The sequence below is a fragment of the Hippoglossus stenolepis genome, chromosome 22 (assembly GCF_022539355.2).
Source record: "Hippoglossus stenolepis isolate QCI-W04-F060 chromosome 22, HSTE1.2, whole genome shotgun sequence".
NCBI classification, from domain to species: domain Eukaryota; kingdom Metazoa; phylum Chordata; class Actinopteri; order Pleuronectiformes; family Pleuronectidae; genus Hippoglossus; species Hippoglossus stenolepis.
The window spans coordinates 12537377-12560081 of NC_061504.1; the positions used below are offsets into that span (position 1 = coordinate 12537377).

At 42.4% G+C, this 22705-nt stretch overlaps 2 protein-coding genes across 7 annotated transcripts in view; one reads left to right on the top strand and one right to left on the bottom strand.

Annotated features, from left to right (window-relative positions):
- Positions 1 to 5131, top strand: part of iqsec3a (IQ motif and Sec7 domain ArfGEF 3a) — an 88983-nt gene extending 83852 nt beyond the window's left edge. For 2 of the 5 annotated variants that reach the window (XM_035147131.2, XM_035147136.2), the window contains one exon: positions 1589 to 5131. In XM_035147131.2, the coding sequence (XP_035003022.2) occupies positions 1589 to 2152 (564 nt within the window). In that variant the 3' untranslated portion in view covers positions 2153 to 5131. The remainder of the gene's footprint in view (positions 1 to 1588) is intronic. The other 3 variants (XM_035147132.2, XM_035147133.2, XM_035147134.2) reach the window with 3 other exon arrangements.
- Positions 5132 to 5879: 748 nt separating this feature from the next.
- On the bottom strand, positions 5880 to 17937 carry LOC118101405 (sodium- and chloride-dependent GABA transporter 1). 2 transcript variants are annotated; one of them, XM_035147140.2, is made up of 16 exons: positions 17715 to 17937; positions 16838 to 16886; positions 16024 to 16421; positions 14937 to 15068; positions 14313 to 14413; positions 12743 to 12852; positions 12524 to 12656; positions 10633 to 10767; positions 10054 to 10157; positions 9844 to 9968; positions 9353 to 9465; positions 8932 to 9063; positions 8491 to 8593; positions 7854 to 7954; positions 6855 to 7022; positions 5880 to 6737 (listed from the first exon to the last, which is right to left on the bottom strand). In XM_035147140.2, exons 3-16 carry the CDS (start codon positions 16262 to 16264, stop codon positions 6642 to 6644), a joined length of 1794 nt encoding a protein of 597 aa, XP_035003031.1. In that variant the 5' UTR covers positions 16265 to 16421; positions 16838 to 16886; positions 17715 to 17937; the 3' UTR covers positions 5880 to 6641. The 2 variants fall into 2 exon arrangements, with proteins under 2 accessions (XP_035003031.1, XP_035003030.1); XM_035147139.2 differs by lacking the exon at positions 16838 to 16886.
- Between the last annotated feature and the right edge of the window lie 4768 nt (positions 17938 to 22705).

Genomic DNA, 22705 nt, shown 5'->3' on the forward strand with positions numbered 1-22705 from the left:
TAGACTGATCAACAAGGAAATGAATGGTTAATTGTTATTAAGGACACTACTTGTGCTTGTCTAGTCTAAAGTAACTGAACTGCTCCAGAGCTAATGATCTGCTTATTGATTAGCATGGCATTCTTAGACAATTCTATTTTATAGGATCCTAGAATTTGCCTCATTCAGCCTAATTTTCTGCTGAATTTCAGGAGCCAAATAACCGATACCTGACAAACTACTCTTAAACTGAAACTCTTCTGTTCATCTGTGGAACAAAGTTATTCTCTCGATTTAGAAATCAAAGTTTCGAAAGGCAGCAGAGAGAAAGTCTGTCTCCCTCTTAAGTGCTTCAGAGCTCAGTGATACCGTATCTGAGCTTTTGTGCCAAAGTTGTCAAGGAGAAATAATGGCTGGCAGATTGAATGGGAGCAAATGTTAATGGAGTCCTTTCACACAAGCATCACACCGGCTGCTGGAAGAGAACGAGAGACAAACTGCTGCAGATACATCACGTTTAATTATAAGGCAGGAGAATTACCGGTGACCTTTTTCACACAGTCTCCATTTGGAAAAGTTTTAGTGGGCAACAGTTTTCTTATTGACACACTCACTGTACAGAAGATGAAGTGGTCAAATAAAACTCATCAGTCTGAGAAGCCACGTGCAAATGGAACACACAAACTTTGTATTGCGGCTAACAAATGAGCTAGTTGACAAAAATACCTTATATTTTCCACATAGCCATGTTTCTTATGTGTTTTCTCTTGAAACGAAATGAAGACAAGAGGATGTAATATAATTTTTAAGCTTATTTTGGAGGATTTTGGTCAAACGTGGCTGCAAACGTGAGAACGACGGGTTCACAAGTTTACACAAAGTTCATCTAATTTCTGTCCACTACACTCTATATGCATTTCACTTTTGAGAAATCCAGTGTGAGCCAATGTAGATGAGGCTTTAAAGCAAGATTTAAGGTAAAGATGAGATAACGGGAAACATTGAGATAAGGAGAAAGAGAAAATAAAGAGATGTAATAAATGTTTGAACTGGAGGTTTGCATTCTGATGTGTTGCCTGTGGATGTCTGTGGTTGTCAGTCTGCTCACCTCCACTCCTCCTCTTCTTCCACTTCTCCCTCTTCTACATATGACCTCCGTCTATGTTCTGGTTATCCCAACCCCCAACCCCCCACCCCCCCACCCCCAAAGCCTCCTTGTGTCTGCTGTCACCATAGCGCCACACAGTGGTTTGGAAGGGAGACACAGGGGCCCTCAGTGTCCCCTTTGGAACCACCGGCCCCCTAATTTTGCCTCGCACCAAAACCCGTATCCCCCATTCCCCACCACTGTCCCCCGACCCTGTCACGCACCGGTGTCCCCACCTCATGTGGGAGTGGAGGGAGGGGAGTGTACAGTGGTCACGATAACTTTGCACCCCCACTGACCCCCAACACCTGAGCCCCCACGCATGCCCTGTGTGTGTGTGCTGTGCGTTCACCACCCCCACCCACCCAAAAAAAAAAAAGAAAAAGAGGGCTTGACGGATTGTAGAGGAGGAACCAGTTTTATAACATTTGATGCTGTTCTCTTGGCTGTTTTCTAAACTAGGTGTCAATTCACAACAGGCTTCAGACGTACCAGCTCAGCAGCAGCAGCTCGGCTCGGAGTCCCGAGAGCGTGGCCCTTCTTAACCACCGGGGGGAGCTACTTTTCCAGCAGGCGCCCCAGGGGCTAATCCAGGGCCCGGCGCCTCCACCTCAGCACCCGCAGCTGCAGGCAGCAGCAAGCACCCCCGTCCACCACCTCCACCTCCAGCAGCAACACCAGACCGCCGTCAGCATGTCCGACCTGCGGCCCGAGACGCTCATCCAGTGTCAACAGATCGTCAAGGTCATCATGCTCGACCACAGCGGGCACGGACGCGTCGAGGCCTTCCTCAGCCAAACGCCCACTCACCACCACTACCATCACCACCACCACAGCCATCGCCAGCTCAGCCACTCGGCCATGTCCACCCCGGTCCGCTCCCCGGACGGCTCCCACGGCGGCGACGGCCACCAGCCCCCGTTACCTCCCCCACCTCCGCCTTATAACCACCCGCACCAGTATATACCCCCAGACCCACGACTCAGTCTACACCGGACCCCAAGTGACTCTCAGAGCATGGTGTAAATAGATAAACTAGCATTACTTCCCCAAAACACACACGCACACTTCCATCAATCCTCACCCGCTCTCTATCTATTTAAAAGTACATAATGTACATATATACATACTGAAGAAAGAGCTATAGTGAAAAAAATGAAATCACACTTATATGCATATATTTAAAAATAAACTAAAAGAAAAATCAAGGTTTTAAAAGAGATAAGGAAATAAAGTGCATATATAAAGTTTTACTTGATTCCACATGTATTTTGAAATATTACGTAGTTTTAACAAATTTCTATAACGTTTTTGTCAGTTTTAAAAGAAAAACTCTCAGATATTCAGTTTCTGGATGGATTCCTTTTAACTCCAGTGTTCACAAACAACAAAAACAACAGAAAAATGTGAATCCCTCAAACTCTTCCTGGGACGGACCCACTCTGAGGACCTTCTGTTTTCGCTTTCAACATCCCACAGCTCATGCCTCCTGTGCTGTATGTGCGCATGCGTGCATAGCTGACACTTAAACTTAAAAGAAATCATGTGCCAAAATACACACGCCTCCACTAAACACTTCTTTGCACTTGACTAAACGCTAGGGCTGGAAGAAAAGAGAAAAAAATAGTCCTTTTCACGCTTCTCCCTCAAGGAGCATGAATAACAAAACTGATATTTCATATTTAAAAAATAAAATAAAAGAAGCTATTTCCCCATTTTCACTCTTTCTGATTTATTTATGCGATGAAGAGCCTTCTGTCCTCTTCTTCTTCTCTGCACCCCTGGATTAAAAAGGCAAAAAAAAAAAAGAGGCAACGTCGTTTCCGATAAGCGGCGTTTTCTCATCTGCTCCTCCGTCGCGCCGCGGCTCTCTATCATCAGAAAACACTCCCGCTCGATTGTCACGCTACAGTGAAGGATGATGGGAAACAAAGGGCAACAAATCACGTAGACTGTCGCCAAACCAAAAAGTCCGACCACGGGATGGTTCTGTGTTTCTGTCGTTTGTCTTTTACCGTCCACGTTCAATGTTGTTAAACGCTTCCCAGAGAAATTCTCGCCACGTTTATCTAACGGAGGAAGAACTTCATTTTTTTCTTTCTTTTTTTCATATTTTGAAACACCGAAACTGCTCTCTGACTTTTTCTAAAAACCACGCGATTCCGAAACCCCCCGTGTGTATATTATACTATACGTAACAACACACTGTGTGTTCATCTGTGCGTTTGTGGAAAATTTTGTGCTTCTTCACTTTCTTTCAGGAAAATCGCCATTGAATTTCCCGTGAAGAGGTTCCCCGCTGCGAAAAAACGTTAAATGTCAAGATCTGTGTTTATTTTCAATTGTGTGAGGCATATTTCCGCTTTTGTGTGTGTTTAACTGCAGGACTGAGCCCTCCTCCCGCGAGACATCCAGACACCGTCTCCCCGTGTCGGTACAACTCCCAGGTTTTGTTTTTCAGCTCCCTGTGACCGTTTTCCTCCTTCTAACCTTTCAGACTGGCATTTTCAAAAAGGCAAAACACACACACACACGCGGCTTCTGTTGCAAAACGCTGGCATTAATGGTATTGCTGCTGCTTTAAATAAGAATGGGACAAAAAAAAGACGAATGCATTATCTGATCTGTTCTGTGTCCACCCAAGCTTGGATTGTAAATACCACATGCGAGCGGCTTCGGGGGAAAGGACAAGCGAGTTGTACCTTTAGCCCCTTTCGAAATGCTACTGCCCCCCCGTCGCACGTCCCCCATTCTGAAATAGGTCAGCGGCGGCGCCATCTTTTAAACATTGAGCCCCGCCAGGTGCTGCGGAATGGATGTGCGGTTAACTCTGCTCCCATCTGACCCCCATCTGTCCCACTTGTTGATTTATAATCGCGGAGCCACTGCAGGGACGTCTCTATCTCATCGTTCTGTCCTTTCCAACTTACGATTCCACCCGGTGACAGGACTGTTGTTACGGGGGGTTAGAGTGTGTGTGTGTGTCTGTGTGTGTGTGTGTGTGTGTGTGTGTGTGTGTGTGTGTGTGTGTGCGTCAACAGAATCCTAATTCCCCCACAAACAAATCCGACCCCTCCTCTTTTCATCTCAGTAATTGCTTTTCTTATTATTACGTAACAAAATAAGACGAATTAGTGCTTTCAAAAAACGAATGAAGAGCTTTTATGATAATTTTCATATTTTTACTAGCTATAAACAAACTTAAAGGTTACAGTTTGACTATTATGGACTTTCTTACATTGATCGATGACGATGGCTTCTTTATTTGTTTGAATCAACTTTAAGATATAAAATTATTCTTTTTATTTCCTGCATGACATCTGTTTTGAGGCCTTTTGACCTTTAAAGTCCCCAAAGTCTTGTTTTTTTTGTGCATGGATTCGCTGTGAGCACACTAGTCAGAGATGAAGATGCCAAAATATGACAATTTTGAAAAGAATATATGAAATTTTATGATTTAAAAAAAAAATGAACACGACTTTAAGCAGAAATAGGTTTTTCTGTGCCTCTAAATAACTCCTCTTTTGTCAAAACATGGCCATTTCTGTTGCCCTCTCCTTCTCTACCCTTTGTATGATTGCACAGTTTTTCCCGTCGATGCATTTTGGGAGACAAGACGTGCTGCGTGTGCAATAAACATACATGCGGGACACATTTAAAACCACGGGTTTGTGTTTTGAGAGGAAACAAATGTAGCATTTCTGGAGCGCAGAGTGATGTGACTCCCAAGTGAAGTAGTGACGGACTTTCATAACGAAACTGACTAAAGGGCTCTGCCATACCAGTGCACTGCTTCATGAGTGACATGTGGATCTTACAGTCCGGCTCTGCAACACTGTGTTTTGCTCATACTAGTTAGGACAATTACAGAAAAGTGGACATTCGAGGGGACGGACAGGTGGAAACTGAGTGTAACAGATATGATCGGTCACTTCCCTCAGTTCAATCCTTCTCTACCTGTATATCAACATGCTATTAAAGATGATTTAAGTCTACTCACCTCAACGATGTGCTCTGGGTCTTGGATTTAATCTGCAATGGGCTCATTTATGCCGACTTTACGTACAAAAAGAAATACGTCCCGTTCAAATAATCTGTCATGCACACTTCCATAAGTCCTTTGCTTTGCAGTACATCCACTGGAGGGCAGTGCAGAGTCGAGAGTATCTGACAACGAACAGTTGACTACACTGCCCCCCAGCGACTTTCCATGGTACTGCTCCATTTCGTCTGTATCCGTGTGCTTTCAAATATGGACGAAATAAACGCAAAGTACGGAAAGAAGGCTCCGTCTGTTTCCGTGTAACGTATCTAACGTTAAGCATAAATGAGCCTTAAGTCAATATTGTAAAATGTTGTTGTTTTTTAAAATGACATGTTACACAATGATATATTTTATTATGCCTCATATTCCATCACTTTCTCAAATTTATAGCTGAAGTAGCTACCACACATTGAATTAAACATGTAAATATATATATAATAGTATTTTTTTGCCGGTAAATGCAGGAGCCGGGGTTTATGATTTACACAGCAACCAGCCACCAGGGGGCGAACAAGATGCTTTGGCTTTCCATTTAGGGAGGCGTCATGTTGTCGAGCTTCTCGTAGTCTATGGCGTATGCAGAGCAGTGGGCATAAACATAATAAACGGCTTTTAGGAAGTAATTTTAGAGAAAAATAAGTTATTATCGGTGACTTTGTTGATCTGAATAACTTGTTACATGACTCTGATGAAGAATGAAATCTATTGTTTATGTGTATTTGTCTTTATTGACATGAAACTGAAATTTCTGGGCAAATCTTACAAACACATCATTTTACATATTCCCACTTATACACTTTCTCATCGTTCACTGTATGAAAAACACTTTTTTTTTAATGTTCAATTTATTAAAAAACATTACATGTAGAGACACCATTATATTTACAGCTCTCTAATATTTGGATTTTACATAAATGCTAATACTTGAGATTATAGAACATTCAATCACATTCATAGTATAGTTCCTGGTTTTGTTTTCATTTCTGTACGTATGGATCACCAAAAACAACAAATATAACAATACGGTTCAAAAATATTTAATGGTAAAATTTGATATTTATATTTATCACGGTGGCTGAACTTATTACTGATGCGTCACAGATTTCAAGTTTTGACTAATTGCTTCATTTCTCTGTACAACCACATTCATCACATTCGTGGGTGTGTAGGCTGAAGGTTTACGGTCGTGTTCATGGTCAAGGGTTCACGGTGAATCAATCATTCAGTTTGTAGAGATTTTACCGAAAAAAACCAAAATGTATTCTATCCTCTAAGTTCCTCATCTTCATTCTTTATTTTCCTGGTTTTTCGGCACAATTTCAGACGAAGGAAAACATCACACTAAAATGCTACACGAGACTCCATCTGCTCGATTGTCACATTTCAGCGTCGACCACATTCAGTCCCTGGTAGACGAGGGGGAAGGGGGTGGCGGTGGCGGTGAGGTTATTTTGAGCTGAACAATCCTGGCTAGACCGGAGCTTCGCCCACGCTCCCTGTGTGTGTAAATTCCTCATGCCCCGATGGCTTTTTATCCTCCCGGGCAGTTGTCATCTTCCGCCAACGCTGGTCAAGCACAGAGAGTTACATCACGGTCAGATTCATTTTATGTGCTTTTCATCGTAATCATTGGCAGACGTGTTGTTGTTGTTGTTGTTACGTTCAAATCTGCGATGTCAGTACCTGTTTGAAGCTGCCCTTGCTGGTGCAGAACATGTAGATGAAGTAGCCTGGGATCAGGATCATAGAAGACATCGCCATGAACCAGCCAATCACTTGGCCCCACAGCGGGTACACATACTTCCCCAAGGTCAGAGGGGTCATCTCGATGGCACTGAAGGTAAACACCCCCTACAAGATACAAGTAAGTTAAAAACAGTCCACTCGATCTCTTGTCAGTTACAGAATGAGGCCGGTGAGCAGGGATTCATATCACAGACTGTGAATAAAGATGGACGACATGAAGCCTATCTTAGATATGTACGCTGCCATCGTGCACCAATGACGTCATTTGGAGCCACAGTCTGTGCAGTAGCGATCGGGCGATGGAGCCAATACACAGGTAGAACCAATCACAGATCAGTCTCAGCTGTCAATCATGATGTTTAAACCCCACGTTTATATAATCAAACTAGAAGGGTGTGCTTAATTATCTGATTAATTATCTAGATTGGGGTGGCCCGTCATAAAGTTGTAACCGTCCATGCAAACAGTCAGACCTCATAGTTTCGGATCCACTAACATGTAGCAGGCGGGGTTTGTGACCTATGCTGCAGCCAGCCACCAGGGGGCAATCTAGGTGCTTTGGCTTCAGTTTGGGGAGCAGTCATGTCGTCCATCTTAATAAACAGTCCATGATTTCTGACGTGCAAACCATCAAATTACTTTAACTCCAATTTACTGGGAGTGGAGTGCACTCCGTCATTTTGGCAGATCACCCTTAACTCTCCATTTAATTTCGCTTCCTTCAACATCACACTTCCTCCATCACTACACTACAGGAGACATAGACTTTGCATTGATTTCCCAGGGGGCCTCACAGTCCATGAGATGAGTACAAATCACCACACGGCAGAGGAAACCAGTTCTCCACGAAGGAGGAGGAAACACATGTCAGAGATCGACTTCGAAAAAAAACAATATCAGGGAGGTCGAATCGATAATGATTCCCCCGGTGCCTACCAGGCAGATCATTGGCGTGAAGAACTTCCAGCAGAGCTTCCACCAGACACACGGCCGATAGCCGATCATGTCTTCAATGTTCTCGTAAAACCTGTCGGCTCCTGTGGCATAAAGAGAGGGGGACAAAGAAGGAGAAGTGATAACTGCAACAACAAAAGCCAGAGAGCGGGGAAGGCAGAGAGCGTTATCACAAAAAGTGGGGCCGCTAGATGTAATTTCCTGTTGGACAGCTGCGTAGGAAATCTACATGCATGATTCATTCAGTGACTTGGCTCGATATACTGTCGTCCCTCTGCTATTCAGGTTTCCTTTTCTTTCACTTCATTTCTTTTTCAATTAAAATCAATTGCACCAGAGTTAGCTATAGGCGAGTTTGCATCTGTCGGCCCAGGGCAGCTAAAATAGGAGAATAATAATAATTACAATTATAAAGCATTGATAATACAGTTTATAGAGGCCATCAATGTGAACGATTGTATTATATAAGGCACCACAAAACATAAAAGTCCAACGGCATGATTTTTACAATTGACCGCACAGTTCCATGCATTCATGTTTGTTTGTTAATTGATTGGTTGATTGGTTGGTTGATTGGTTGGTTGGTTGATTGGTTGGTTGATTGGTTGGTTGGTCCTACCATAAAACCAAGATATGGAGACGGTTTCGAAGAAGACCAGGAAGAGAAGACACATCCCACTGGCGGAGTAGTAATCAAACAGCTTGAACACGTAGAGACCACCCTGGGAGATTCCAACACACACACACACACAGATCTGCTTTAGAGGCTGAATATTAATACCCCCTTTTATTGAATACAATATGCATGATGAATGAACACCGCAGGTTGTTGTGCGATTGTTTTGTCATTATGTTTAATGCAGGAGGGGCTTCTTCTTTTCCCCAGTGTCAGAACCTTCTTCTCATAACACCAGTTACAAACGGACTCATCCTTCAGCTTGAATTAATCACCGCGATTAAAAACTCACACCTCATACTGTAAAACTGTTTTTTTATGCATAACCGACCATCAACAGGGTATAAGAGAGTATAATCTACAAAAGAAAAGTGCATGCCACACCTGTGTGATGTTGGAGAAGCCGATGATGAAGGAGACGAGGCAGACGATGAGGATGAAGACCTTCTTCCTCTTCCTTAGCACCATTGGGTATTCATCCATCAGAGCGGTGATGAAGCCTTCCACTGTGCAGAACTAGTACATGACATCATCAAGACACACGGGTCAGAATGTGCTGTACTGTAAGTCGGTTATTAAAAGAGGAAACACAAGTGCTGATATTTTGGTCTTATTGTCCTTTCTTAGGAGAGAAGCAGTGGGTATTTTTTAAGAACACATAACTTTAAAGATTAGTTTTTTCAGTGTTATATACGTTTTTTTGTTCTGTGGTAAAGGGAGCTCCTCTCGCCCACAGAAGACTGCTCCTGAAACGAACTACGGGTGAGGAAAATCTGCCTAGCAACCAGTTAGTGTGTGTTCATACCTGACTGTCCAGGCCCAGCATCATGAGCATGGAGAAGAAGAGGATGGCCCATAGCGAGGACATGGGCAGCTGGGTGACGGCCTGAGGATACGCCAAAAACGCCAGGCCTGGACCTAAAATCCACAACCGAGACTCATATTAAACAGAATTCAATGACTTAATGTCTCATGTATATATGTACAAAACGTATAAACAGCATTGTATCTGGCATTCACTTTGCTTTTTAAGCCTCCAACACCTCCATGGCTGCCAGATAAGTTCACTTAAATGTGCAGTGAAGGACTGAAAGCAGGTCAGTTTGTCTCAGGCTCCATGTAAAGGTCAAATAGGCGACAAGTTGAAAACCTCGAGAACTTTTCTCCCTTGTTTACAAGAGGAGCATATTGGTCAAGTTGAGGTTTTATTACCAATGAAATGATAAAAACAACAGAGAAAATAATAATAAACTCCAAATTATGTCGAAACTTTATCAATAGACAACAGCACCGTACCTGACGCCGCTAATTCCTGCACGGGTTTCTTGGTGATGTGGGACATGAAGCCTACGATGGAAAAGATGACAAATCCAGCGAACATGCTCGTACAGGAGTTGACGCAGCAGACTATAAGGGAGTCCCTGAAGCGAGAGGAGCAACGTGAACAGTTCTGAGTGGAAGGGGGAAGCTGGTGAATCGTAAAGCGCCGTGATTTCATGTCCCTACTTGTAGACGTCGTTGTTGTACGAGTTGTAGCTCCCCAGTGCGATGAGCGAGCCCAGGCCCAGGCCGTAGGAGAAGAAGATCTGAGTCGCGGCATCCAGCCACACCTGAGAGACGACACGTGCACACGTTTGTGTCTGAACTGGTCTGTGTGATTGGTTGTGTGGCAGTATTATTTGTGAGCGTGCATGAAGAGTCGTGTAACTGTATCTCGATCCATGTGTGTATGAACAGATTTGTAATCGTGTAAAATATCGGTAAGTGTGTAATGAGAGTTGTGCATGTGTAGACAAATTTGAAAGTTTGTGCATAGATCTGTGATTGTGTAGATAAATCATATATAGATATTAGTTGCGGTAAAACAGTTGCGAGGCCTGACGGAGTTGTAACTGATAGATTAATGCATTTGCAGATTTGTCTACACATGCACAAATCTCCATACAATTTTTTTTGCACATTTACAAATAAACCTCAGCCCGGATTTGTGATATTCTTTTACAAATCTGATTACAGATTGAGAAACAGTTACACAACCTTCAGCACACGCACAAATACTACTGGCCTCATAGTTTTTCCCACTACCTCAGAGCGGACGAGTTTATTGAAGTCCGGGGTAATGTAGAAGCGGATTCCGTCGATGGCCCCGGGCAGAGTGACCCCTCGGAAGAACAGGATGAACAGCATGAAGTAGGGATAAGTGGCGGAGAAATACACCACCTGAGAGAAAGAGAAGAACAAGGGGCTATTTTTAAGAATTCAGATTAGGTTTTTATTTCAAAGCGCATGTTCCATGTTTGAAAGATTTGTTTCTCTCCCTGTCAAAGCAAAACTGCAGAACCTCTTGTTTCCAGCTAACAGAGAGTGAAACATTCTTCTGATTTTCTGTATTTCCGTGGCTTCTCTTTGCCAACAGGATTTTTTCCAGACCTTTTAGAAGTGGCTGGAGTTTCTGTTGCATGATTTTTATGCTTAATTGGTAACGTCCATCACGGCCGGGGCCTCGGGGGAATTCATTTTTCTCACTGCTCTCAAATGCTACACATTAAAATCCAATTACCCCTGGCCGGGAATGTGTGAATATGTTTCTGCTCACATACGTCGCTTGGACTTGGCTGTAATTTAAAAAATCCACAGCAACAGACTGTGATATTTTTAATTTTTAATTTTTTCTATCACCTCTGAATCGTTTTTTGCAGTTTGGGATTAAAAGAATACCTTTGAAACTTTTTCTACTTTTCTACTTCAGTGAAATGTTGAGAGCAGGAGATTGGGTGCCAGCAGCAGAATGAGCAGATACATGCAAAGTCATCATCTGAGGAAGAATAAATAAATACTAGAATATATCGCTATTGAATTTAACGACAAACGACCACTGTTCGGTTTTGAGGCGAGAAGATTCTGGGATTTCAATAATAATAATAAAAATAATTTATTTGAGAAAAAAGTTTTACAGGAATAAAGTTGTTATTTAATTTCTTTTGAAACCAGTGTGAATTAAAATCAATACAGCAATAAAAAACAAACAATCAGGAAAGAATAAGAACTGAAATAATAAGTTGACATAGAAAAAGATTGGAACAGACAAAGTCTTCAATATACTTTTGTTATCAGCTTAAATGTTCAGTTCATAAATCCAACTTAATCTCAAATCTCAATATATTATAAACGTATGTAATGTGGGTTAAGTGCTTCAGCGTCATCATCACTTGATGGAAAACTCTTCCCAGAGCTTTCTGGTCAATTAGAGTTCCACATCAATCAATGACGCAAATCAATCCCTCGCCTTATTTGTTTTAATTCAGGACTGATGGAGTAATATCACAAAACACGTCCAGCTGAGATGTAATTCAGGAGCCGTGACTCAATGCTGCTGTGGATCGATAAATATAAAAACAGCAGCAGAAACTGAGAGGGAGCAGGAGGCTGGAAATGAATCAGCTCGCGATGGAGAACGTTCACTCATCGAGCCTGAGATTGTATTTTTTTCTGGCCTGAGGAGAAACTTGAGTAACAACACGGAGCCAATGGGAGCTCAGTATTCCTGTCGGTGTTTGGGACGGACCGTCGGACTAATGGCTTCACGGATTAAAAGCCGCGCTAACTACGCGTCATAGGAAATGAATCACATCAATCACAGTGCTGCCATGGCAACAAGTGCACAGTGAGAATGCATCATGTTTTCACTGGTGTATTGGCTCACATGTCCACCATCTTGGTTTATCGTGTTAGAAACAAGTTATTGGAAATTCTAATTTTTAAGCTTTATGAAAAGCATGTCTTTTCTTTCTTATTCCTTTTATAACGGTAAATGGTCTGAATATGGTCTATGAGCAACAGTTCCCTCCTGAGCAGCTTTGTCTCGACACGTTTGCACGATTTAAAGTTTAAATGTGCGAGAGGATGGTAACGAGGTGAAGATGAAGCAGAGAGAGAATTTGCAGAAGGGAAAATTTATGAAAAACTTGAGTCTGACCTTCCCCGTCCACTCCACTCCTTTCCAGATTGAGAAGTAGACGAGGACCCAGGCCAGAGCCAGAGTGCCCACCAGGGGCCAGCGCAGCTCTCCAGGCTCCTCCAGACCATTGGACATCTGGTGCATGTTACGCCTACACACACACACACACACACACACACACACAATCAGACACACTTACGTACACATTGATATACAGAACATGTCTCGTGGACTTACTCCCAGAACTCGGTGACAGCGCTGGTCAGGTTGGTGGTGTCTGTCAGACTGTAGTTGGAAAAACATTTCTCCGTGTTCCAGGGGTTATCACAGCTTTGCCACGGCAGCTCCTGCACACACACACACACACGCACACACACACACACACACACACACACACACACACACACACACACACACAGAGAAAATCTATATGATGAAATCTCGCTCAGTTTTGTTTTGTCTATTTCAGCCTAAACCAAGTTATTAGGTTCACGAGCTGTATTATTTTTCTAAGAAGACAAACCAACAGTTACACTAGAAATAAATGATATGTGTGTGTGTGTGTGTTTCTTCATAGACATAAAGAAACTTCTATCGAGCGTCCTCTTGACTCTCTGCAGTCGACTGAGTCCGTCTGACTTAACGGCCCCAATCTGTACAAAGGCTCCTCAGAATAAAAGACACAGACACAAAACCCATTCAACAGTGAAAATGACATCTAATGGACCCGTGATGTTCGGGGGGTTTTCGGGGGGGTTTTTTGGTCTCAGATAAAAAACACTGAACAACAATGAACGCTAGATTTTCTCTTCAAAGTCTTTTGATGGCTGCTTCTCAATCCTCCATTTCCCCCACCACAATAGCCCCGGGCACAATGTCTGCAAAGTCTTTACACTGCTGTCACGTCTTTGAGCAGGCCGGTCACGCAGAGTGAAAGAAAGGCAGAGAGGGAAAAAGCTGAGAAGGGTAGTACATTGGGATCGGCATTAAATGGTGTCTTTCTTCTGTGACTGGTGCCTAATTACAACCATCAGTCCGGCATCTATGTCGCTCATCCTGCGGGTCGACAAGTAGCCACTGCACAGAAAAGCCATCAGGTTCAAACCCAGAAGCTTCTTGAATGAGTTGTCAGTGCCACTGGACCACCGTGCCTCATTCCAACCTCTGTAATGAATTTTTATCAGCAGCTAAAACATTTACATTATCTCAAGGCAGGAAGGAAGTTTGAGAAACAGTTTCCACAATAAGAAAACACTTAAAAAATGCTGCATAGCCAAGTTTTTAAGAATATTGTGTATAAGCTAACATCACCAAACACCAGTAACCAGGAAGTCTCTAATGTTTGTGTCTGCAAACTGCTTATAGGCTCAACAGTTTGAACTCTAGTCAAAATTATTAGATTATTTATATGGATCGGCACCAAATTGCACACACTCATATTTATCATGTCTGATTTTTAGCATCCAGATTGGCTAGAAACTGAAACAGTTGTTCCCTGGGTCACGCCCCAATACTCCACACCATTTCATTGAAATCGGCACAGTAGTTTTTGCGTAATCTCAACAAACTCGCAAGCAAACAGACAAACAAGTGCAAAAGAAGACATAACCTCCTTGGCAGAGGTCATATTTACTCAGTACAAGTTCAAATGTGTTTCTTAGAAATTCCCTGTGAAATAAATGAAGATATAACCAAACAAAAGAGTGTTTGCTGTGGCTCTGATTGATAATCAAAAAGGAAAAAGTAACACACACACTAACCAAAGCTACACCAACATTTCTGGAATTCTGCCGACGATGTAACGTACCGAACCGAAGGAGTTGAATAGGTAGTAGAGCGCCCAGGCGATTATGATGATGTAGTAGATGTTGAGCCAGAAGGACAGAACCACTGAAGCCAGGCCGACACCTGGAGGAGACACATGTACACAGGTCAGCTGACACGCTCCAGGAAACTACAATCTGACACCAGAGCAGGTTTAACAGAGGACTCAGCATCTTCATCATCATCCTCATCATCATTGCTATTTGGCTGTTTCTCAAGTTTACTCGTCCTTGTCTTTGAGGGTCACTCGGCTCAGAACCACAGTCTCCATCACTGGATGGAGATCAGATGTTCCCCACACTCTCCGGCTCTTGAGCTCGGAGCTGAGGTGTAATTGCTGCCGTGCACCGAGCGCAAGAGCAGGAGACGATTCTTACATGAAAAGTTGTCAACAAAGATTTCATTTTTCCTGCTCTTCTGTTGTGTTTCTGCGTCACAGAGTTTCGCGCCCTTGACATTTTTCTTTTTAATCTCAAGTGGAGGAAAAACACTGTCGAAGCAGGGATGACGAGACAACGGGCCCCTGGTTAAACAGACGTGTAACTTCACAGGAGCAACACACTCACATCTAATACATCTTTATGTTACTGCTAAATCCCCATGGTACCTTTCATCATAGGCATGAGTCTCCACACTCCCAGTCCTCCCACTGAGGTGAACTGTCCCAGAGACGTCTCCAGGAAGAAGAGCGGGATCCCAGCAAACACCAGCGTCAGGAAGTACGGGATCAGGAACGCTCCTGATGCACCACCACAGAGGAGATGGACAAAAAATATGCTAGAATAGATGTGTCACGTAAAAACATGTATTTTACACATCTGCTCCATCCCTGTCTGGAGTTTTAAGACACCTCGAATTTATAAAATGTACATTTACTTCCAGTTTTACATTTAAAAACACGTGGAAATACATTTAAATTTGGTTTAGTGACTTCAGGAGGTTTTATTACTATAGATGTTCAATTTGATGTTTTATTCAAGTTGTTAATTGGACTGACAGCTCGTAATTTCACTTCTTAGAAACTTAAAAGTTCCATTTGAGCAAATTAGGTTTCTTTTTCTTCATTTTGAACTAAAAAAGAAATTGAATTACTTTAATATTGGCCAGAGAGTCACATATCCCGTTCTCCTGCAAACCATCTTTTTTATTATCAGCATTTTATGTGAAATCCTACAGGGCCGTCTAGTTTCAGAAATTGAACACCAAGGAGACACATCTTCCATATAATCCCTGCACATAAAGGAAGTTTAACACGCGAAGTTTCCATTAAAAAAGTGAAGTTTTTATAAAAGCCAATGTGTTTTTCTCCTATAAATTACATCTATCAGGTCGATTTCAGTCAAATGAAACAAATGAACCTCTGACTGGCACAGCTCCGGGTGAGAGGGGAAATATTTTATTGTGCCGCAAGAAATATCAATGCTTTACCACCGAGCGTGTCATCATTACAGCAGAAATCCATAAAGAGGATTCCCTACAGAGAAGTGAAACACTAAACTTTTCATTTTCCTTTCTCGAGCTGCAGAATAAACTCTTTTCCCAACAGAGACCTGGACAAGACGGCTACATGGAAACATTTTACAACGATAAATATGAATACAACAAAGCTTTCTTACTGCATTTTATTTTAGAACATCAAAATGTTATCATCACTATAGGTTTTAAACTGTGTTATCTTTGTTCCCGTCACTCACCTCCTCCGTTCTTGCCGCAGAGATAAGGGAACCTCCACACGTTTCCTAATCCGATGGCGTATCCCACACACGACAGCAGGAAATCAAACTTGCCCTTCCAGCTCCCCCTGTCGGGCGGCTCCTCTGTCTTCTTCTTCTTGTCATCAGGGGGCGCCACAGGATCCAGTTCCTCAAAGGGCACCGCTTGTTTGACCTCTGTCGGGGAGTTCAAGGCCACCGTGCTCTGCCCGGTCTTCCCCATCGCGGGAACACCACAGACCGACGGGGTGTTGTGAAAGGAAAATCTCCCGCTCCTGACGGCCTGTGATGGGCAAAGTCCGACTGAGTCTCTCACACTGGGTTCAGATGTCGGCCGGACAGATTCGGGACAATGGACGGACGCCGGCTGTGCAGAAAAGCTGTTGAGAGAGACACAGTATCTGTTAAAGCTTGAATTTTCAAGCAAGATGTAAAAGCTTTTGGATTTATTTGAAATTGAGAAAAGCAGCTGTCCTCTCATTTAAGAAGCAGAGACAGAGTGTTTGTGAATAATTGCTGATTTTGTTGAATGTGACAACATGTGACCTTAGGAACTGTGCATGTTCCACAGGGCAGAAGAAGAAATAAACTGACATCACTGGCATCACATGTTCAGGAAGTGCGAGAATCGAGAGGAAGTTGTTCGGGTCAACATCGATTGACCCAGAAATCGTCTGAATCGCTTTGTGCAATTGCTGGAGGTCGAGTTCAGGGTTTTTTTTCTTCTTGAAAGAACAACTCAAACTTGTTTTACTCACTCAAAGCAGCTGTGAAAATGTTCAGCTCTCTTACTCACCAAGACTTTAATTTCTGTGCTGTTTTTCTGTCTGTTCCATTCTCACTCACTGTGTAAAAAGGCAAATGAAAATATAAATGTATATTGAGGTTTGACTGCAGTCTCTTTTAATAGATGGATCATTTGAACCTACTGGTCTTTGATGCTAATTGCAAATATCAAATATCTTTATAAACAACAACAAAAAGAAAACCAAGAAAAGACATATGACTTGTTGAGGTGAAATTGTTGAACGACACCAATGTACATTTAAAAACAGGTCATACGCTTTTGGTTTTTAAAAGAATAATTTACACAGAGAACTACAAGTATTTTTTTCTTTGTATATTTCTGGAGGGTTTCACTTCATTTTATAAGAATATAGGCAGCAGACATATAGAAGCATTTAACTTCCCGTTTTGAGTCACTTTGTAATGTAAAGATGATTAAAATACTTTTAAACTGTTGAGTACATATGAATATATATGATAAAACTCTGCCATCTCTGGAAAGTCAAAGTGAATCAAGCAGTTTTTTGGAATGTTTTTCCCGACAGTTAAAATATTTCCTTTCAATAAAGACCTTATGCAGGTAATAAATCACCCAAATCTTATTTTATCATCTAAATGACTCAAAAACATCGAACCGAAGGACTTCAGTTGAAAATCTGCCAGCTGGCTAAGACTGGCACATTCACAGAACTGTTGATCAAAGTGTGTCATCCTTATAAATAAACTAGAATGACTTTTAAATTAATAATTACGGTCTGTGGCAGGACTTTGGAAACCAAAGGGCTTTTTCTGTGGACATATTTTACCGTCACTGACCGAAGCCAACTTCATAAACGACAGAGTTTAAAGCAAAAGGAAGGAGGAGGAAGAAACAAGGTGCATCCTACCTGATAGTTTTCAAAGTCCTCCGTCAGGTCATCAGCTTCACTTCACCACACCGACATCACACAGCAAGAAGGAATAAAAAAAATTTAAATTAAAAGTGTGAGAAGCTAAGAAGCCAGCTCTCCAGGCCCAGAGGAAGCCGTAATGTTCCTGCTCCCCCGAAAACCTGTTTCTGATTTTGCAACTCTTCCCCGCACGCTGTATTTTTGCAGGACTTGTGGCCGTTCCTGCGCTCGGTATCGAGTGGTTGATAATAAAGTTCGACCTGTGTGTCTGCTTCGATTACAGCTCAGTTCTGACCAGCGAGGCCCCGGGGCCGCGGGGGATACAGTATGTCAATCGTCCCGTTCTGGTGGAGAACTCCAGGGACGGCAGCAGAGTGTGTGTGCGTACATATGTGTGTGTGTGTGTGTGTGTGTGTGTGTGTGTTGTGTGATTGTTGTGATAGTTGAGGTTGGCTCCTGCCAGCCCCGTTGCCATGGTATTTCCCAATAGAGAAGGGCCCGATCAGTGAAAGAGCTCGTGGAGCTTTGGAAAAATGAAGCGAGCAGTGACTGTTGGCCAAGACTGTGGAAATGCATGAGCACAAATGCGACCGATGCCCGGAGCAGACTGACGATTAAATAAAAGATCCAATCGACACATAAAGTGACCTGATATTCATCCTCAGTGGCCTCTGCAAGCAAAAAAGATCTGTCTGCCAATCTTTCTGTAAAATGTTAAAAATTATCCACATTTTTGGGGGATATGCAGTTGATGCATATGTGCAAATGTATAAATGTTTGTATGTATAATGTTTGTTTCCTTAAACCTCCTCCTGTTTCTCTCGTAGAGACTCTGACGTCACTGCGACCGAGCGAGAACCAGTTTGCTCCGTAACCCCAGTAAAAGTAAAGCTGTGGGGAATAAAAGTTCAGGTTTGTTTTTTAAAAAAGGCCTCAAGAAATGACGAATAGATTTTCCCCCAGTTTTAATCCTGTGTCCCTGTATTCATAATTCATTTATCTCATTTACATATGTGGGGGAAAAAAACACAATATCATTCTATTTTTACATTTCTCTTCCTGCGGAGCTCTTTCAACTGTTTGATGAGTCATCGTGAACTCAGGGCCGCACTACTTTTGCCTCTAATGACAATGCGGCTGCGGATATAAGCTGAAAGATGCATGTATATGGCCTCACTCTGAAGAGGATTTGATCGTGATGGTCGTCTTCCTCTGATTCATCTGTTAAATTCACGATTAAAGGTGAAGCTGGTAGTTATTTATTTTTTAAATGGTGCTGTCAGGCTATATTTTGTTTAAATTTGGCCAAACCTGCGGTAAATGTTTACCCCTGTTGGTAAAACTGATGAAAAACAAAAGTTAATTTCGAAATTCAAATGTGAAATGAAACTGTTGAATAAAATTGAATAAAATTGGGGATTTCTCTGGGCTTGAACATTTTTGGATAATTTAAGTACACAAATTTAACAAAACATAAAACATAGATCTTGACATTTTAATGAAAAATTGTCACATATTATACATTTAATCATACGCCACGCAACCATAGAAGTTTTAACACTAATATCCTGACGTGCTAAATTTACACCCATAGTGGATTCGGTGGCGTTATCTTAAACAATGCGCTGGCTTCATTAATGTTAATGTGATTAGATATGAGACACAAGGCCTTTGTGTCGCTGGTGGCAGGTGACCTCCTAACGTGAATATCTGCCGCAGATATTCTATCAGCAGCCAATTAGAAAGACTAATGAACATTCCCTGAATGCCACCGGCAGTGCCGCACTCAATGCCCATAGGTCTGCTGATACGTTTGGACGGACAGCAGATATGGAGGTTTTTGAACGTGAGAGATTAAATCATATTGGAAGCTTAATTACAGCCGTAGTGAGTCACTCGTATCAAAAGCAGATTCAGTGTAATCTCTGGTGAGGTTTTGTGTTGTCTGTGTGGAGCCCGGTGGTGGGAGCTGCGGTGGAATCGGAGTTGTCAAGGCTGGTTTTCATCTATATGTTTACATCCTTCCCCAAGATCACAGCAGCATAATTACGATTCCAGAGCGTCCGTGGGAAAGAATAACAGCAATTATGTTGTTGACAGAGGCAGAATGTTATAGAAGTAAAAGTTCAATCTGCAAAAGTTATTAAGATCATGTCAAACATTTGTTTGGTTGGTCCGAAGCCTTTTTCCTTCCAAGAAAAATGTAACTTTACATATATATTGTGAACAGTAAAAGAGCAAACACTCTTTTAAACATGGTGAGAATTGAAGATCTCAGGTTTAAAGCAACACTTTGTAACTTTTACTGAGCCACAGCGCCCCCTGCAGAGAGCTCTGACTGCTTCGGCCCACTCGCTGAACTGAAACACAACGGAATGGTGGATATTACCCATGATCCCCGGCATAGCTAACAGTTAAGCGAGACAACTGTAGAATACGGGGAAGAAACTTCAACATTGGCTGAGAGACTTTGCGAGTTGCTTAGAAACCTTTTACTTATCGTTTGTTAACATAAACTCTCGCCTCTGCGCTGCCCTCTAGTGGATGATTTTGAAGCTGCTCCTACGTGTATCTTCTTAAGTACTAATTTGCTGCATAAAAACCCTTGTCGCTCTGATTGTGCGTTGTGTTGCGTTAGATCCATCGTGATGCCTTGTTTTCTCTACTCTGGAACAACTGCCTAACTTGTTGTGGTACTTGTGAGATTTGCTGAGTTTGCGTAGAGCACAGAGATAAAACCTTGGGTGGAACAGTCATTTGTATGCATGAGCTCCGGTTCCTGTCGCTGCTTAATGAGCTTCTGTAGCAGCAACAAATGATCCCTCAAGAAAACGCAGATTAATGGCTCATATTTCAAATAATGAATGTGTGCAATTTTGAAAGTGGTAAATTCCGTCAATTAGCAATATTCCGTGCGTCTCCAAAAGAACCCGTGTTGCATTAGATCTATTGTGCTCGATGGATAATGCGAGTGTGATTTACTCCGTCTTAATATTTGTCTTCATGATGCCGTAACTTGATTCCGATGTTGGCAAACGTAAAATGGGAAAAGCCTCGTTCTGCAGAAATCCTGTTACCACAGAGGAAGACTGTGTATGATGCATTAAATTAGTTTGAGAGTTGCATTATGACATCATATGATAAATGACTCAGCAAATGTTTTGGTGCAGAAGAATCTAACGAGAAAAACACAACAGTGGTCAGCATATACACGACTTTGCTGAAAAGTGATAGCTCATACCTGACATGCAGAATAGATGGTTTGCATTGGAGGGTGAAGTTAGAGGTATTCAGCTGCAACATGAAACTTCACCACTAGATGTCACTAAATCGTACACACTGAACCTTTAAGCAAGTGGGAATTTTCACCCCTTCTGTTTATCTACAACTCTCAAATGACTTTGGCGACCCTCTGACCTTTGACCCAGCATCAGCATCAGCAGCAGGTCAAAGTTTACACTTATCAAGTCAAGTATCTCCATCTACTGTGTCTTCTTCTTCTTTGCTCGGCCCACCGGCCGCCTTGAGAGAAATATTCCTCAATTACATCCATAAAACACAGGAAATAGTTTGGAATTCAAATAAAACTGTTGCCTTTGAGATTTCTTTGATTCACAGCACATGTCGTGGCCCCTGAATCAGTGTGGGTGTTGTTATAAAGCAAGGAACAGCCTCCAGGACCAGTGCGGGTCGAAATTTAACAAAAAAACGGTAATGCACTAATGAAAAGGAAAAGAGAAGTACAGCAGTAGATGGCAGTAATGCACCTTGACATCTGTGACCACTCGCCAATAAACAGAACAAAGAGGAAGACGAGGTGATTGGGATGCGTATACAGGCGCCTGGTATTACCAACGGCTTCATCCAGTAATGCATTATGGGGAAATGCACGGTGCATAAATTTCCCCAGGTTGAGGACAAAGCACGGGGCGAGGCACACATCAGAGGGAGCGCCACTGTGTTAATGAGAGGGAAGAAGTGAAAAGATGAAAAGACGATGAGGGAGGAAGGGGCCGAGAAAATCACTGCAACGAATGGGAAGACGGGGGGGGGTAACATAGAAATGAGTTGGGAGGCAGAATAAAGAGATTGGCGAGATAAAAGATGGGAAGAGTTTATGTGTCACAGTAGTTCCAGAGGAGAAGGGAAATGAGATGAAGAGATATATATATATTATGGAAATGGCTGCAGGAAACCGAGGAAGATTGTTCCAGAGCTGAAAGATGGAGACCGTCCGATAAAAGAAGTGACAGAGGGCATTGAAACTTCTTCCTTTATGGTTTCGCCTCGTGCATGAATCTGGGGTTTCATTGGGGCATTAATCCTCCCCCAGTATCTGCAGCATCAATATCCTCATTCTCCATTTCACTCTGCTCTCCTTCCATTACCCCTGACGCATGTTTTATCACCGCAAATCCTCGTGACCTTGCGAATTCACCGAGGTTAACGTGCCCCAGAATAATCGGAATAAAACGCACTGTCACCATAAGAATCAACCCGGCCCGCCGAGGAACTGCCATGCATTCAGCGTTACCTTCATCCTGGTGATTTCCATCAAGCGCTCGGCTGAGCAACGAGGTCAGACATTTTTCTTTACTCTCTCACCTCGTGACCGATGTTTATTTTTTTTTTGCAAAGCGCAGCAAACAATGAGAGGCTTCGTTAAGCATTGATGAAGACAGAAGGGCAGGTAGCGACGGCTGTAAATTCAACACTGAGCGATACAATGTCGGACAAAGGCGCGAAGAAAGTTTAAACACTGCAACTTTTACATTTCTTCATACAAGAGGTGTTATTTTCTTATATTTCTGTTATTTACCCTAATTAACACAATGAGGTGGCAAATTGTTGTACTACACTCTAGCTCTTGTTAAACAGTACATGTCACTAGCTGTTAATAAGACTTGTACAGTATCAATTGCAGTTTTAAATGTGATATGAATCTGCTGCTTAATACATTTGTGTCAATTCTAAACTAAAACCTGGGC